Here is a 16996-nt window from a genome sequence, read left to right as displayed (position 1 = left end):
GCATTCAATTTTTCCATAATTCCACTTTTTATTTTTCCCACCACACATAGATTAATAAACATCTAAAAAGTGCATGTATATACACATCATATAATATATTGACGGTTTATGTACATTTAATTGCAAGTAAAAATGCTTATATCTACAATCACATACTCATTTATATATGTCTACATAAACATACAATACATGCAAGCACAGAATAATCACAATAATAAGCCCAGTTTTACAAATCCAGAATATTGAAAAAAATTGGAAATTCAAATTTCTATATAATGGTTTTTAAAGTATTTCTTTAAAAAATGTAATGACAAATAGCTGTAAAATATATTTATTAGTCAAAAGATGTGTGCATTCTAATATACAAATTATATATAATAATGAAACACCATATCTACTTAAATGACAGGAAAATTAAATCATATTGATATGTAGAGAACTATTATATATATATTATTCTTATATATACACATATATACAACATTATAAATATATCTATACACATATATATAATGTTACAAATATCTACATTCATATTACAAAAGTTATCAAAAGTTGATAACTTTTGATTTTGAATTTAATACATAAAAAAATACTGATAATGCTTAATAACGACTTAATAATGCAAGAAATACAACATTATTGAACTGTTCACCACTTCTTTTCCACAGTCCTTATAATAATTCGGCAGCTGAAATAACATTTGAATGTTTCAACAGTTTTTTTTCAAACCCCGGACTAGACCTTATTCAGAGCAGCACCATGACAGGTATGAAAGCGAGGCTGTGAGGGATAAACTTGCTGTGTTTTTAGTGGCATCCACTGTAAAAACCTGTATAAAGCTCCTAGATCACTTATCATTTTCCACAGCTCATGTTGTCAAGAGTTTTTTTTTTGTCTACTGAAATTTCTTGGAAAGATATTTTTGCAGTGTTTCATTAGCAGAACAATAACAGTGAAACCCACTGAAGAGATGCATGTCTATCCCTCACAGCCTCAATCAAAGATGGCGCTGCAGTGAATAAGGTCTATAGATCCAAACCACCAGACTTTTGGATATTCTCTGTGCCCACTGTCTTATTGTGTTCTGCTGGCATGAATATTCCTGTACTTGCATGTCAGCAGATGTTTGAAGGTGTTCTTGAAGGTGACATTGCACAGGGCATAGCAAGCGGGGTTAACCGTGCTGTTTATGTAGCAGAGCCAGTAGCCAAAGGTCCACATTGTGGTTGGTATACAGGCCGAGCAAAAAGTGTTGATGAGCACCATGACATTGTAGGGAGTCCATGTGGCTGCAAACGCCACCAGAATGGCCATAATGGTCCTTGTTACCTTCTTCTCCCGCGAGGATAAACTCTTCCTCTTCTGAGACCGTGGCACGAGAATCTTCTGCGACACCAGACTCAGCCTTTCCTTCCCGTTGGTCATGTCCTGACCTCCGTTGTTGGGTTTATAGGCGTTTTGCGGGTCCTTTTGGGATGTTGTTCTGAAGCAGGTAAATCTGACCCAACTTCCTGTGGCCAGCGGAGCTGATTGGTTCTGACGGCTTCTGATGTCACCGTTAGTGCTTATAGATACGGCCTCCTCATCCCGCTGGTGTGAAGAAGCGATCACACTTCCAGATATAGAGTCATTCTCACTCTCCCGCTCTTCTCCTGCAGGTGGAAATAATATATTTTCAGTGAGATCTTTGATGATGACAAGATTGAACTATATTTGGTTCAGATAACTGGAGGGAAAAACCACACTTGTGTTTGACTGTATACGGTCTGCTGCCAAGCTCCAAAAAAGACCATTAAAGTAGTTCATATGTCTCAGCAGATTCAATTGCAGTCTTTTTCCCACACAAAGCTGCTTACGATATAAGTGCACTTATATATAAAATTTGACAAAAAAATGTTTTTGATTAGATAATTAGTTAATTATTTGTTGTTTAGATTGATTATTTCCAACACATAACATTTATTAATATTACTGTCAAATATCGTAAGATATTAGAGATTACGCAATCCAAACACACACACCCTATCCCTAAACCTACCCATCACAGGAAACATTCTGCATTTTTACATTTTTAATAAAACATTGTTTTTTATGTTTTTTAAGCTAATTGAATTATGAGGACTCATGAAATGTCCTCACCACGTTTAAGTTGTAGTACCAGTGTAATACACATGTCATTATACAAATTTGTGTCCTTATAAATCACATAAACAAGAGCACTTCATCAAGGATCAGATGCATTCAATTGATCAAAAGTGTCAGTGAACACATAATATTACAAAAGATTTATATTTAATAAATGCAAATAAATGCAGTTCATTGAACTTTCTATTCATTAAAGAATCCTGAAAAATCACCATTTCCACAAAAATACTAAGTATCACAACTTTTCAACATTGATAATAATAAGAAATGTTTCTTAATCAGCAAATCATCATATTAGAATACTTTATGAAGGATCATGTGACACTGAAGACTGGAGTAATGATTATATATATAAACTGAAAATGTTTTTTTCTGTTGGTGTATATATCTAAAACACTTTCAAAATAAGCAGACGTGTGTTTTATTAACTCAATTTAATGTTATTTAAAAATAAATATTTAAATTAATTTTATTTGTAAAAACATGTTGACTTAATAAAAAGCCTAAATTCAATCTGTTCATCATATAAAGCGATCGAGTCTCTTCAGAATTTTTTTTACTAAACCCCTCCATTCATATGGATTAGTTTTATGATATGATATATTTTGCTATACGTTTATGAGGAACAGAAATCTGTCAGATTTCATTAAAATATCTTAATTTGTGTTCCGAAGATGAACGAAAGTCTTACGGGTTTAGAATGACATGAAGGGTGAGAGATCAATGACAGAAAATTTTCATTTTTGGGTGAACTAACCCTTTAACAATAACAACACTTCATCAAAAACTTTGGAAACTCCTCATATAGACTATTTTTATGCTTCTCTTTTGCCTTTTTTGGAGCTTGACAGCCCCCGTTCTCACATTATATAAAGAGTATTGTGAACATTCTCCAAAAAATCTCCCATTGTGTTCAATGGAAGAAAGAAAGTCATACGAACCTGTAGTGGCATCTGACGCACTCTGCCTGCGAGGAATCATTTCCTCTCCTCCTTGGATTGACTTCCTCTTATTGCTCTCAGTTGTGGGTCCAGCCTGGCCCCCATCATTACTGACTCTAGTAATTCTCCGATTGTCTCTGCTTCGGACACGACTGCGGCTGGCTTTCGAGATCTGCCAGTACAGTACGGTCATAGTGACGACCGGCAGGTAGAAGGCAGCGATGGCCGTGCCGAAGGTGACCGCAGCATTGGAGAAAAACTGGATGTAGCACTCGCCTTCAGGAACCGTCCGGCTGCCCGTGATGAACTGCCAGAACAGGATGGCTGGAGCCCAGAGAATGAACGACAGGATCCAAGCTGCGGCGATCATCATGCCCGCCATCTTGTGGGTCCTTTTGACCGGGTAGCTGAGAGGTTTGGTGACGCAGAAATATCGGTCAAAGCTGATGATGAGGAGGTTCATAACAGAGGCGTTGCTCACCACGTAGTCCAGAGCCAACCAGAGGTCACAGACCAAAGCTCCTAAAGGCCAGTGGCCAGTCACAATGTACACGGTGTAGAGGTTCATAGAGAAAACACCGATGAACAGGTCGGCACATGCTAGACTGAACAAGAAATAGTTGTTGACCGTCTGGAGGTTCCTGTTGACCTTGATAGAGAGCATGACCAGCACATTGCCAATGATTGTGATCAGGCTTAAAGTGCTCAGTCCGAGAATGACGAGAACAAGCTCGACTTGTGTGAATGGACTGTTTAGGAAAAAGTTAGTCTTGTTAGCATGACTGGGGCTTGGAGATAGAGTTAAGTTGGAAGTCTCCATCTTTCCTTGTCACAGGACATGCACATCAGAACCTAAGGGTAGGGAAAAAGGGGGAAATTACCATATTTACTGATGTGCTTTCACTTTTCTAAATGTTTTTAATTGGGTCAGTAAGCAATACCTGATGATGGCCCAAAAAACTAGAGCAACTAAATAGCATTGGGGAAAAAACATATTTAGAGCACCTTAGCAATGGGATAAAACCCTCAATACCCTGGCAACTTTTAGCACAGTTACTTTTAGAGTCATAAATATGTATTTGAGTTTGGTTCCAGCTTTTCTAATTACTATATTGTTTTTTTTTCATTTACTTTTTCATTTCATTCATTTTGTTTTCATTATCATTGGTCCAAATACTTTTTACTATACATATTTTACTAGGCTATATTAAAGATACAATAAATTGTTAAAGGGTTATTAGTTCACCTAAAAATGAAAATGATCCCATAATGTTCTCGCCCTCAAGCCATCCTAGGTGTATATGACTTTCTTCTTTCAGCCGAACACAATCTGAGTTATATTAAAAAAATATCCTGGCTCTTCCAAGCTTTATAATGGGAGTGAATAGTAACTGTAATAGTAATAGCGCATCCATCCATCATAAAAGTAATCCACATGGCTCCAGGGGTTAATAAAGGCCTTCTGAAGATAAGCGATGGGTTTTTGTAAGAAAAATGTCCATATTTGTAACTTTATAAGTTGGTCAGGGTGACCTCTGACTGACGCCTTTATTAACCCCTGGAGCCATGTGGATTACTTTTAGGATGGATGGATGGATGTACTTTTTTTGGCTTCAAAATCTCATACTATTCACTCCCATTATAATGCTTGGAAGAGCCAGGATATATATATATTTTAAACATAACTCAGATTTTTGTTTGTTTGAAATAAGAAAGTCATGAACACCTAGGATGGCTTGAAGGTGAGAAAAATGTGTGATCATTGTCATTTTTGGGTGAACTAAGCCTTTAATGCTTTCTTTACAATGCACAAAAGCCCTGTGCAAAAGACCACTCCTATCTTTATTGTTCATGATATCACATCTAGTAGCATGTGGAGAGAGAACTAGTGTGTATCTTTGCGGATGGAGTCTGTTTGCCAAACATCATTCTCAAACAGAGAGCTCATCTGTATTGTTTATGCTGCCAGATTTCCATTAAGGCAAAGGAGAACAGCATCACATTGATGGGCTTGATAATACTGCGGGGAAAACATGACCAACTGTGATATTATCTCAGATATTTTAATGTATCTGGATGGAAGGAAGGACTCTGATAGCGCATGTCTTATTTACTGTAGCCAGGAAGGCCTGAGGGGCAATAAGCTTATTACCTTTAGCAGAACAGCATGTACTGTACTTCACGCTTCAGTTTGGAACAGTACCAAAAACTGCATTTTTTACAACTAGATTTTACATTGGTGCTATTGTGTTATTAAAACATAAGTATGCTACGTATATGTGGTTGCTTAAGGGTTGCTAGTGCGTTCTTGGTGGTTTTAGCATGTTATTATGCGGTTGCTGGGTGTTTTGGTGTGTTTTTGGTAGGACTTGGAAAAAATGTATTTCTCGATTTTAATCCATTCTCATTTTGAAGAACCAATATCGATTCATAAATCCAAAGAATCGATGCTGTTTTCAGTTGATGTATGAACAAAGCTTGAAGCACCTCCCATTTAAGAAATCTCAATATGCTTTGCAATATAAAAACTCGTTATTCAGCTAGAAAAAATTACTTAGAGAGGATCATTTTGCTAAATATATGCACTATTTTGCATATTCATAAAAATTGTACTTAATCTGTTCTTCAATATTTTATGTGTTTGAATAAATCCTGTTTTTATGGCAGCCAAGTATAAGCATATTTATGTCATTAACAATTCTCATTTTAACCTGTTATCATTTTTAAAACTTCCTTATTTGTAATTTAAATGCAAGTGGCCTACACATCAGTTAATTTTAACCTTTAATCTTATAGCCTAACGATTTACCAACTGGGATTCGTTGTATAGTTTACACCATTGAGAGATATTTGTTCCTTGAGGAAATTTGCCATGTACCTGATAGGCCCCAATTAATCGATACCGAATTTAATATAATTGAATCGAATCGTAAGCTTGTGAATTGAAATCGAACCAAATCGTAAAATTTGTCACCATGAGGTTGCTGTGGTGTTGCTATGTGGTTGCTAAGGTTTTCTGGGTGTTTTTTGCTGTTGCATGTTACATGTGGTTGCCAGGGTGTAACTATGCGGTTGCTAAGGTGTTCCGAGTGTTTTTTTAGCATGTTATAAATATGTTATAAACAGTTGCCTGGATGTTCTGAATAGTTGTTAGGGTCATCATTTGGGTCATTAGTGTGTTACTGTGTGCAGTTGCTTGAGCATTGCTAGGTGCTTGCTAGGGTGTTTTGGGTGGTTAGTCTGTTACTATGCAGTTTCTTGGCTGTTCTGGATGGTCGCTAAGTAGTTGCTAAGGTGTCCTGATTGGTTGTTATTGTGTTGCTATGAGGTCTGCATGCCTTACCAATTGCTGCTAATTAAGTAACTTTTTGTGAAGTCATCTTGGGCGGAGCTAATTGAATATAATGCAAACAAATGGTATGTGTTGTTCATATAGGTGAGCTACTGGGAAAATATGTACTCTGTTAATAAAGTTTGAATAGGTTTAAAATTACTGAGTGAGGTTTAGTTTTTACTACTGTGCTTAAAAGCTAATGGCCTTCAGTCGGTTATCCTGTTTGTTAAAAGGAGATATTGTGGGGTCTGGTCGCCATCACTCTCAGGATGAAGAGTAAAGCTGAGGATGTGTGGTGGTCTGTGCTGCATATTCTCTTTGAAGGACAAATGACATTATGACCTAATCTAATATGAATAATGTGAATATGGATCAACATATTAACGACTCGAAGCACTTGGTATTTGTCTGCTGTTTTAAGTGAGACTAATAGTACTGATGTGCTGTCACGTTTGATCACTTCTCACTGTGATATGATGTTGCTGACAAAAAAAAAAAGAGGACAGAGCAAACTATCAAGATGGAAGGTATTAAACTGCGAAAACATAAATATTTATTCTTTATTTATCTTAAGATCGTACTGACTTCAGTCAGCCATTCTCACCTTTCTAGCTTGCGCCACAAGTTCCTGTTAGAAAGTCAGGGTCATACAGGACAGCCATGTGGGAAATATCTCAGCGCTGTGACAAAGAACAGCTATCTTAGCACCGGTGATAAAATTTGTACCTCGGATTGGTTAGTGTGTGCAAGTTTATGGGTTTTGCTTCTGAAATTCTTTACATATTTGTTTTATAGTGCAGGGCTAGTTGTCACACTTGTTACTCCAGTGAATTTTACTCAGGGTGGATTTGTTTTTGAAAGTTCGTTTACAGTGCTTTAAAGTATTGGCTACAAAAATATTTCCACCATTGTTGACAAAAACTACATTTCATTTAACCCATTTTGTGACATTCCCCAATAGCAAATTTATAGAGGGGTAAGTTGTCACATTGGTAGCCACACAGTAAAACAATTATGAAATGCATAGCAATTTATGAAATATCAGCATTTTCACTGTTACCCCCGCCCCAAAAAATAGTTAATTTAACCCATATTGACCTTTTGTGACAACATGCCTCAATAGCATGTTAAAGTGTATACACAGTATATAGGGGCAAGTTGTCTCAATAAAACCCACCACTGAACAGCCTATTATAGACTTTTACGTAGTAAAACAATTATGAAATACAAATAAATATAAAAGGAAGCAAAAATCCAACATAATATTCATAAATTGTATAAATAATATAATATTTAAAGCTCATGACAACGTGTGCCCTTTGAGAACAAATGCACTCCTTAAACATAGCCAAACTGTGTAAGTTATACAAAATAAAATACTTAATACCTTATTTCTTCACTCAAAAGTCCTTCATCATCCAGTCGTAACTCCTATGAGAGCAGATGATTGTCAGCAGCATCCGTCTTCTGTGAGGATCAGAGTGAGCCGTGCGTCTGTTGCTCTCTGTGCCAGTCACTGAAACGAGGGTGGGCTCTAAACACACCTAGATGAGAAGCCAGAGAACTGCAAGGAACGTGGTAGAGCTTAAACATGAACTGAATTTTTCCCCCTCATGTCTTAGGTCTTGAGACAACATCACAAATGCAGCTATTCTAGCAAATGTGTACACAATGCTTCAGGGTTCAGTCTGTCTGTCTGTCTGTCTGTCTGTCTGTCTGTCTGTCTGTCTGTCTATCTATCTCTCTCTCTGTCTGTCTGTCTGTCTGTCTGTCTCTGAAAGAAAATATTGTAATATAACCTAAACTTAAATGTAACAAATTAGAACATGTGTGAACATTTGATACCACAGTGTTTAATTTCGATATGTAACGGAACGACAGAGAATTGACACACACCCACCTCCTCTCATTCACTCGTCTCATTGCTCCAGTTGAATAGTGCTTGTATTGCGCATCATTTTAGTTATTATCGCAGATTTCGTGCACACACCTAAAGCGCCATCCCACTATAAGTGGCGCTCCCATAAAGCCGCCTCTCAAACTGCTCACAAGTATGAAATGGATTTCTTTTTCGTGGCTTATTGTGCTTAAATGGTCAAATACAAACAAAATTAAGTAAAAATGCCTGTCTTACTGAGTATTTAGGTAAATACAGTAATTTTTGGAATGTAATATTTGAGAGAAAACAAAAGGCATGTTGTGTAACAGTATGTTGGATCCGTACGTAAACTATCCAGTGTTATTTTACAGTTGATTACTTTCATTTGAGTAGTATTTCATACCTGAATACTGTAGGACCCACGTGAAAAACAAAAACGAAAAGCTGCATATTATACCTTTAAAGCCATGTTTATTTCATGTGTCTCTTTATTTGTATTGTATTTATTTGTGCTATTGTTTGCAATTTGTTTATTTGTTCTTATTTTATTACTGACTGTTTACTGGTCTCCATGTTCTGTGTGAAAGCTATTTAAAAAAAAAAAAAGATGAGATAACAAATTATCTGTATGGTGATATGTATAGCAGTTTTGAATATCGATATTGTTCAAGGTATCGTATCAAAGTTAGAAATTCCAATATTGTGACAACACTACAGTTTTTCCCAATTGCTAAAACACAAAAAGTGAATGCCCAGATCAAAGCGTCAAAACCGTACCGTTTGCATGCATGTCTTACACACAGGCACCAAATGAATAAACACATTGTAGGCATTGCACTGCAAACAATTGTGCAACACACGGTGCAAAACACTACACACAGAGTGTTGTATGTTACACACGTTGGAAAATGAGGAAACACTTTGCATACAGCACATCCATTCAATAATAAAAACACATGCGACAATAGCAACACCCCCGCACACACAGTAAAACACTTAACCGGTAATTGAACACCAATCAGTCACAGCTGTAGCACTATAAATATAACTCAGGTATGCGCACCTGTCGTGATACAATTGCGAATATGGAGACCGAAGGACCAAGGGGAAGGAGAAGACGAGGAAGAGATGGGGGAAGAGGGAGAGGAGATCGAGGAAGAGATGGAGGAAGAGGGAGAGGAGAACGAGATGGGGGAAGAGGGAGAGGAGAATGGCACCAACCTGAACGGGAACCAGGCAGATGCACAACTATCACTGACGACATCAGGGCCACTGTGGTGGACCATGTCATCAACCATGGCCTGACTATGAGGGAGGCCGGGCAGAGGGTCCGGCCCAACCTCAGCCGCTTCACGGTAGCCAGCATCATTCGGACATACCGACAAGAAAACAGGTATGTCCTGAATTAACGCCAAAGGACTGCACAGTACCCACACAGCAAATTGTCTAGTGTTAGTGTACATTTTCCAGTGTTACAGTAATTTAACACTTTTACAGTGGTTTACATATAAACCCTGGGGGAGTGTTACTGTAATTTGACTCTGAGAGTGTTAAATTTGCGTTTTTAAATTTGCTGTGCATCAGCGTTCTGGCTGAATCTGGTTATACAGTATTTCACCACGTACAGTATGACAGTACGTGATGGGGAACAGAACCTAACCATCGACACTAATCATGCATTGTTTGCAGAACTGCTAGGCGACCTGCCGTGGGAGGGAGGCAACGAGTGTTCACCCATGCCCAGGAACTGGCCGTTGTCAACCTTGTGGTGGCAAACAACACCATCACCCTGCGGCAATTGCGTGAGCGCATCCTCGAAGACCAGGCAATTTTCCACAATGTGCACAGTGTCAGTACGACGACACTCGCCCGGGTCCTGCGGAAACACCACGTCAGCATGAAACAACTTTACAAGGTTCCATTTGAGAGGAACAGTGTTGCAGTCAAGAACCTTCGCTATGACTATGTGCAGGTAAGTGTCACAGTACCACTACAATGGCAGTTGTATGTTTACATGGATATATACCTTGCAGTCGCCCCCCTTCTGCAAAAAAAAAAAACTTAAAAATCTTGTTCCATTGGCAAAAAGGTCACATTTATCTTGTTTTTATGTAAAATAAGCTAACCATCTAGATTGTTTTACCTGAAAACAAGATAAATTTGACTTTTTTGCCAATAGAACAAGATTTTTAAGACAAGATTTTTTGCAGTCTGCCAACATTTTGGTGATATCCGAATGTGTCCAACCCAATCCACAGTCATTATGCGACATTGTAGAGGCAGTACCGCTGTATTCAGGAACACAATAGTGACATTTTGGTATATGCATGTTCTGTTAGACTGTCCTGGCCTTCGATGCGGCAGCGCAGCAACATGAGTACATCTACATAGATGAAGCTGGGTTCAATCAGGCAAAAACCAGACGTTGGGGCCGGAACATCATCGGCCAAAGGGCCATCGTGAACATCCCCGGGCAGCGCGGGGGCAACATCACCATGTGTGCCGCCATTAGTGGGCAAGGGGTCCTCCATCACCATGCCACCCTAGGACCCTACAACACTGCACACCTACTGGCATTTCTCGATGCACTACATGATGTGGTCACAGAGGACAGACCAGGGCAGCCCATGTTTGTTGTCATCTGGGATAATGTCAGTTTCCACCGGGCAGCTCTGGTCCGGGACTGGTTTGCCAACCACGACCATTTCATGGTGTTGCACCTGCCCCCTTATTCCCCGTTCCTAAATCAGATCGAGGAATTCTTTTCGGTATGGCGGTGGAAGGTCTATGACCGCCTACCACATGTACGTGTGCTGCTCCTGCGAGCGATGGAGGAGGCATGTGGGGACATCGAGGTGGGGTCGATCCATGGGTGGATACGCCACACACCGAGATATTTTCCCCGTTGCCTGGCAAGGGAAGACATTGCCTGTGATGTGGACGAGGTGCTGTGGCCCGACCCCAATCGACGACGAGATCCCTGACATGGACCTGCAATAGAAACACCTACACCAGATGTTCAATACTTATAGTAGTTCTGCACCTGTACACTGAGTTTTGGTTGTGGAAATAAACACGGTTTACAGACTACAAATGTAGGCAGTGTCTTGAGTACAGTTGACCTGTGTGTTGTGTTTGCTTTGACTGTTTATATTGCATGTGCATGTGTGTTTCCTATCGATCCGAAGAGGGCCTTTTCAAGTTAAAGTGTTACGTTTTGATTGCAGAATGTTATTTTGCATTGGCAGTTAGATGTTGATCTCCAAGTGCTGTGTCAAGAAATCTTGTGTGTTGAGTTTTGACACAATGAGCCACATTTTTTATTTTGTGTGTAAGCAATTGAAAAAAACTGTAATACACACACACATATACTGAGGGTCACTGTGATGGGTAACACACTGAGGTCAGACACAACACACATTACACACGTTCACCTGTTGTCTCTCAGGCTGTGCCACATCCACAAGTATCTCGCAGCCAGTGCTTCTGTCTTTATATTATCTTTATTTGTTCTATTTCAGTCATGGCTGTAAAGTTATTTATTAATTTTATGAATTTGTTTAAGTAAAGGTCTCTTATTGATATGTATTTGTGACAGTGAAGTAGGAAGTGTATCTCTGTCTCCATCTCTCCTGTCCCACAGTGAACACACACCCTTTGCTCTCTGGGTAACCAGCTCTTTCTGTGTCTAGCAGTCTTGATGGCTAGACTTTGCTCACTGAGATGTATTTGGTCAGGATCCGTCTCTGCTTTGTGTCTCTGACACAATATTCTTCAAATTCGTAATTTGATTTTAGAGGTCTACAGAATTGTAATTTCCTTTGTGTTTTAGTTTCCTGATTCCAACGTTCCAGATATGTATTTATTTTGATGTTTGGGTTAGAAACAGTGCTGGTCTGAGACTGGTTAGTGTTAGTAGAGTTAGTCGGGTTAGTAAGTGTCAGAACCAGCTTTTTTCGGGGGTTCAGTTCTTGGATTTGTAATGCTTTAAATTGTAGAGATTCTGTGGGACTTGATTTTAAAGGGCACCTATTATGCCCCCTTTTTTACAAGATGTCAAATAAGTCTCTGATGTCCCCATGGTGTGTATGTGAAGTTTTAACTGAAAATACCCCACGGATCATTTTTTACAGCATGTTAAAATTGCACTTTTTGGGGGTGAGGAAAAACACGCCGTTTTGTGTGTGTCCCTTTAAATGCAAATGAGCTGCTGCTCCCGGCACAGAGGGCGGAGCCTCACCAGCTCGCGCTCAGTTTCAGAAGAAAAATATATCAGAACAGAAACTGTACTAAATGTGTTCAGTTCGACCCGGTACAGTTGGTACAGATCCATCATTGAGTAACAACTTTTTAGCAAGCCTGCTTTGTACAGACCCTTGTTCACAAAGCAGTCTGGTGTAAAATGATTCATGCAAACATAAACGCATTTAGGTAGATTGGGGCCGCATTCCCTTCAAAAATAAAAGTAACTTAATCCACTGTGTCTTCAGCAGATCAGATGTCGGGAGTAAATGAAGACTGCTATGTTCATCCGTACATCCAACAACAAACACCTCAGTCTCTGTAGACATTCTTGTCTACAGCTCTTCCGGCGTCGAAACAATGGCGGGCCGTGTACAGCTCACTCAGGGCGGGTCTATGCTAATACGGCAGTGTCAGTCAACAGTCGTGGGCGGGGCTTGTGCAAAAGTATGTCACATTGCCCCAAATCTGAGAACTGCTTGTTCTGAGACACTGGTTATGATTTATGGGGATTTTTAAAAATCACTGTGGACTTTTATCATTATAGGGTGGTTGTGTAGGCTACACACACTGCCAACACACATTTATGTTCAAACACTATGTAAAAGTGAATTTTGCATAATAGGTGCCCTTTAAATGCATCCAGAATTTGAGGGATCTTTTTTGCAAAGCTGATAATAATCAATGGGAATCGGCCTAATTCTGAGTTTGCAGAATTCTGTGTACGGTTTCTGTTGGATGTCTATCCCATCTAGTGTGGCTCTGATCACTGAGTCCCAAACCCCAAGCCTATGCTGAACTGGTATCTGTGTTCCTGACATGGGCTTTTTCTGAAAGACCATAATATTGGTCTTTTTGAGGTTTCTCCAGTAGGTCCACGGACACCGGCATAGACACCGTCACAAAAAATGTGAATTTGACTTGGTTATATGAGATACCCCAACAGCGGTTACACAAACAAAACTAGACAAGATACAATGGGGACATGTATCACACAAGACTAATGACTAACAAGAAACACCCGTGAACAATAAAGACGATCAACCAATAAGAATATGACAATACATTGATTTTATACCCTTACACAAAGAAAATCTATTTCCTAATATATGAATGATCAATGTATTAAATTATTTAACTGCATGTTAGAAAATATACATCATATATTGTGTAAATATATTACAATGTATTAAATAATACATATAGAATCAGCACTTGTAGTGGGAAATCTCCTTCAGATGAAAGTTGATATATTTGACATATTTACAATATATGGAGGGGACCTACATGTTTAACTACAGGTGGTTGTTTTTAAATGCTGCCAGTGAGTCACCAGATCTAAATATTCACAACAAACACCCTTTCAACATGAAACTAAGAAATGAGACCTACACTTTCACTGCCTCTCCCCACATCCGCTCAAATGTTTGCACCCCCCAGGATACGTCGCCCCTTTTAATATGAGCAAAACATGTGAAATAACAATTCATTTGAACATTTACTCTCCTTTAACAATCAGAAGCAAAGCATGCTGGGAACTAGAAGTCTGTTGTAACCACCACTGAGTGTATTCCGTGAATGTGTGTATATACATGTGTGCAATACATTCACATTTATATTGGAACATGTATGCACACAATATATGTACACAATAAAGGATTTAACTTTATGAACTATTTTTGTCTTCATTTCTAAATATTTTTCCATATATAGCCATGGTCAATGTATATATTATAGTATATTGAAAAATATAAGCAGTAGTTTCCCATATATGAAAATGTATTATGTAATACATTACATTATGTTTAGCAGTATATTCCATCTATCTATCTATCTATCTATCTATCTATCTATCTATCTATCTATCTATCTATCTATCTATCTATCTATCTATCTATCTATCTATCTATCTATGTAGTTTTCAAAAGAATCGTCTGGGTTCAGGCTGCTGTGAGCAGTGCCAGCTGCCCAGTGGAAACTTTTGCTGTCAAACATCTCATCACAAGTACCAAAAGACAAAAGCCAGTCTTAGGTCCTGTTAATAAATGTCCTAGTGCCACCAGACCATAGGAAGACATCAAGTTACCACCAAGCTACTGTCCTCCTCACATTGTTGCTAAATACTTGTGTGTAGTGGGCAGTACATACTTTTTATTTTAATTATAGTTTTGTTTTATTTAGTGACTAAAAATGTCAAGAATATCAAGTAGAAAGTAAAAAAAAAAAAAGAAATCTTACATGTATGTGTGTTCAAGTTTTTTCAAATCATGTCTGAATAAATGAAGTCCCTGAATAGTTTGAAATATTTGTGTGTGTTTTTCTCTGATTGAACAGTAATTCATGCTGTTGCACTGTACATCCACTTAGTGGTACTGCTGAGCAGGGTAACATTGAAAACTCACTGTCTGCCATCTAAAATAATATTACGGTATTACTCAATTACTGTAAATTCTCATTCTCTTTCTGACACATACGACGAACAAAGGTAAATAAGATAAATCCTAAAATAAATAAAACATGAAGCTTGCCTTATAGACTATATATTTTTTTTATAATTAATTTAAATTAAATAAATTCCAAAGATAAGAAAGCCCATAAGGCACCTTGGATGTTATCACAAACACACACTTACGCACACGTATCCCCCCAGGTCCTGTTTCAGTAGTGTCTCTATTCCAGTAGCACAGCAAGCAATCAGTCCCTAAGCATAGCAAGTCTCATACGCTGGAGAAAGAACAATTATCCCTTGTTGTCACATCTCACCACTTTAAAAATCTTTTAAAAATCATTTAAATGGATTGTATTAATAATACATTCATAGACTTGGATTAATACATTTATATAAAAGTCATCTCACCAGCATCATCAGTTTACACCTACATGTTTTCAGATAAATAACCTTTATAAAAAGACTATAAAGTCTTATAGGCCTACAAAAGTAATGACTTTTCCAGGGACCGTCTGACAATGTTTTCGAGTTTTTGTTGCCAAAAATAGTGTGTAATTCAAGTTGCACATATGAAATAAACCTCAAATATATATTCTAAAGTCCTAACAATGAATGAAACTATAAATCAGTGTAATGAATGTTCAGTCGCCATGATGATTACTCTCGTTTTAAATGGCTTGAGTGTTCCTGTTCTTCCATTGTGGTTCTTTAGGAAAATACACTAGTCACGGATATAGGGTGGAACTTGCTATATGGTTTGCATACTCATGACATTTGAAATTTAAATAGTATGTAAAATAATAAGGCTAGATATGATAATATTTCAAAAGCTTATGTATGAGCTCATCTTTTGATTTTCTGTATGGTTTTGTACCTGTAAGAAAATCTCCTAAATCTGAATCTATTTGAATATGGTTAGACCCGTGACCTGACCAACCAGATGTGGCCTCATTTATCTCACCAAATGGAGCCATTTCCTCCATAAATTATTCACATTAACAAACCTATGCCCTATGTAAAAAATTACATGCTTTATGTTCTGAAAAAATATTCTACAATACACAATAGTACACATTTGACACACTATTGTGAGGATATTAGTTAAAGGGATATTTTATTGTGAAATCCCCCATTTGTTTATCATCGGTGTAGGCCTATAGGCTACTAGCATTGTATTGCATTAGTAATTATGATATTGGCTGTAATTCAGTTGAACCATTTTTTTGGCATGACAGAACAAGACATTATAATATTAAATATAAGTGGCTTAGCTTTTTACTTACTTTTTAAATAGTCTTCCCATTAAAAGCCATCATTGTCTTCATTCAGGCCGATTTGAGAACACGCACGAAAACAAGAGGCGGGATTTATCGCACGACCCAATCAAATCCAATCAAAACCGATCATATCCAATCATAGCGCGATGGAGGCATTGCCTCCTCTCACGTGACTTTTCCCTGTTAAAAGTCAATGGGCTCAGGGGAGGACAGAGAGAAGCGGTAACTTTACCTGCGGGTGTCACTGTGGAACAGTGTTACTCTAGAAAAACTTTACACTTTTTAATGTCACATTTTGTAACATTTGTATTGTTTTATCTTTGAAATATCGATAATTTTCTCATCCAGTTTTTTTGAGGAGACACTACCTCCCTTGCCTTACAAACACACACACACACACACACGCACATAATTACAATATATATTTATTAATAAAATAATGTAATAGAATAATTAAAATAAATGACAAATAAATTGAATGTTATGAATATTAAATATTCTTAAAGAATAAGTTTTTCAGACATTTAATTAATTGATATATATTTATTAATATATAAATGATGGTGATAAATTGAGATACAATTACAAATAAATAAAAATAAATATTATAAATAAGTATTTTAAAGTGTCTAGATAAATTATACAATTATACATAATATATAATTATTTATATATAAATAATGTAAATACATAAAACAGTACAAATACATAAAAATCTGAAATTTC

The 16996-nt window shown here is 37.6% G+C and overlaps 1 protein-coding gene across 4 annotated transcripts; it reads right to left on the bottom strand.

The window, feature by feature from the left end:
- Positions 1-896: 896 nt before the first annotated feature.
- On the bottom strand, positions 897-16352 carry chrm2b (cholinergic receptor, muscarinic 2b). 4 transcript variants are annotated; one of them, XM_079603480.1, is made up of 5 exons: positions 16277-16352; positions 15177-15268; positions 7811-7967; positions 3090-3941; positions 897-1655 (listed from the first exon to the last, which is right to left on the bottom strand). In XM_079603480.1, the coding sequence occupies exons 4-5, from the start codon at positions 3907-3909 to the stop codon at positions 1078-1080; spliced, it is 1398 nt and encodes a 465-aa protein (XP_079459606.1). In that variant the 5' UTR covers positions 3910-3941; positions 7811-7967; positions 15177-15268; positions 16277-16352; the 3' UTR covers positions 897-1077. The 4 variants fall into 4 exon arrangements, with proteins under 4 accessions (XP_079459606.1, XP_079459603.1, XP_079459604.1 ...); XM_079603477.1 differs by lacking the exon at positions 15177-15268 and adding an exon at positions 7028-7103 and having other exon boundaries at positions 16277-16336; XM_079603478.1 differs by lacking the exon at positions 15177-15268 and having other exon boundaries at positions 7811-7987; positions 16277-16336.
- Between the last annotated feature and the right edge of the window lie 644 nt (positions 16353-16996).

This window comes from Phoxinus phoxinus, assembly GCF_949152265.1.
Source record: "Phoxinus phoxinus genome assembly, chromosome: 25".
NCBI classification, from domain to species: domain Eukaryota; kingdom Metazoa; phylum Chordata; class Actinopteri; order Cypriniformes; family Leuciscidae; genus Phoxinus; species Phoxinus phoxinus.
Note: the sequence above shows the minus strand (reverse complement) of the source record. Positions and strands in the feature narration are given on the sequence as shown.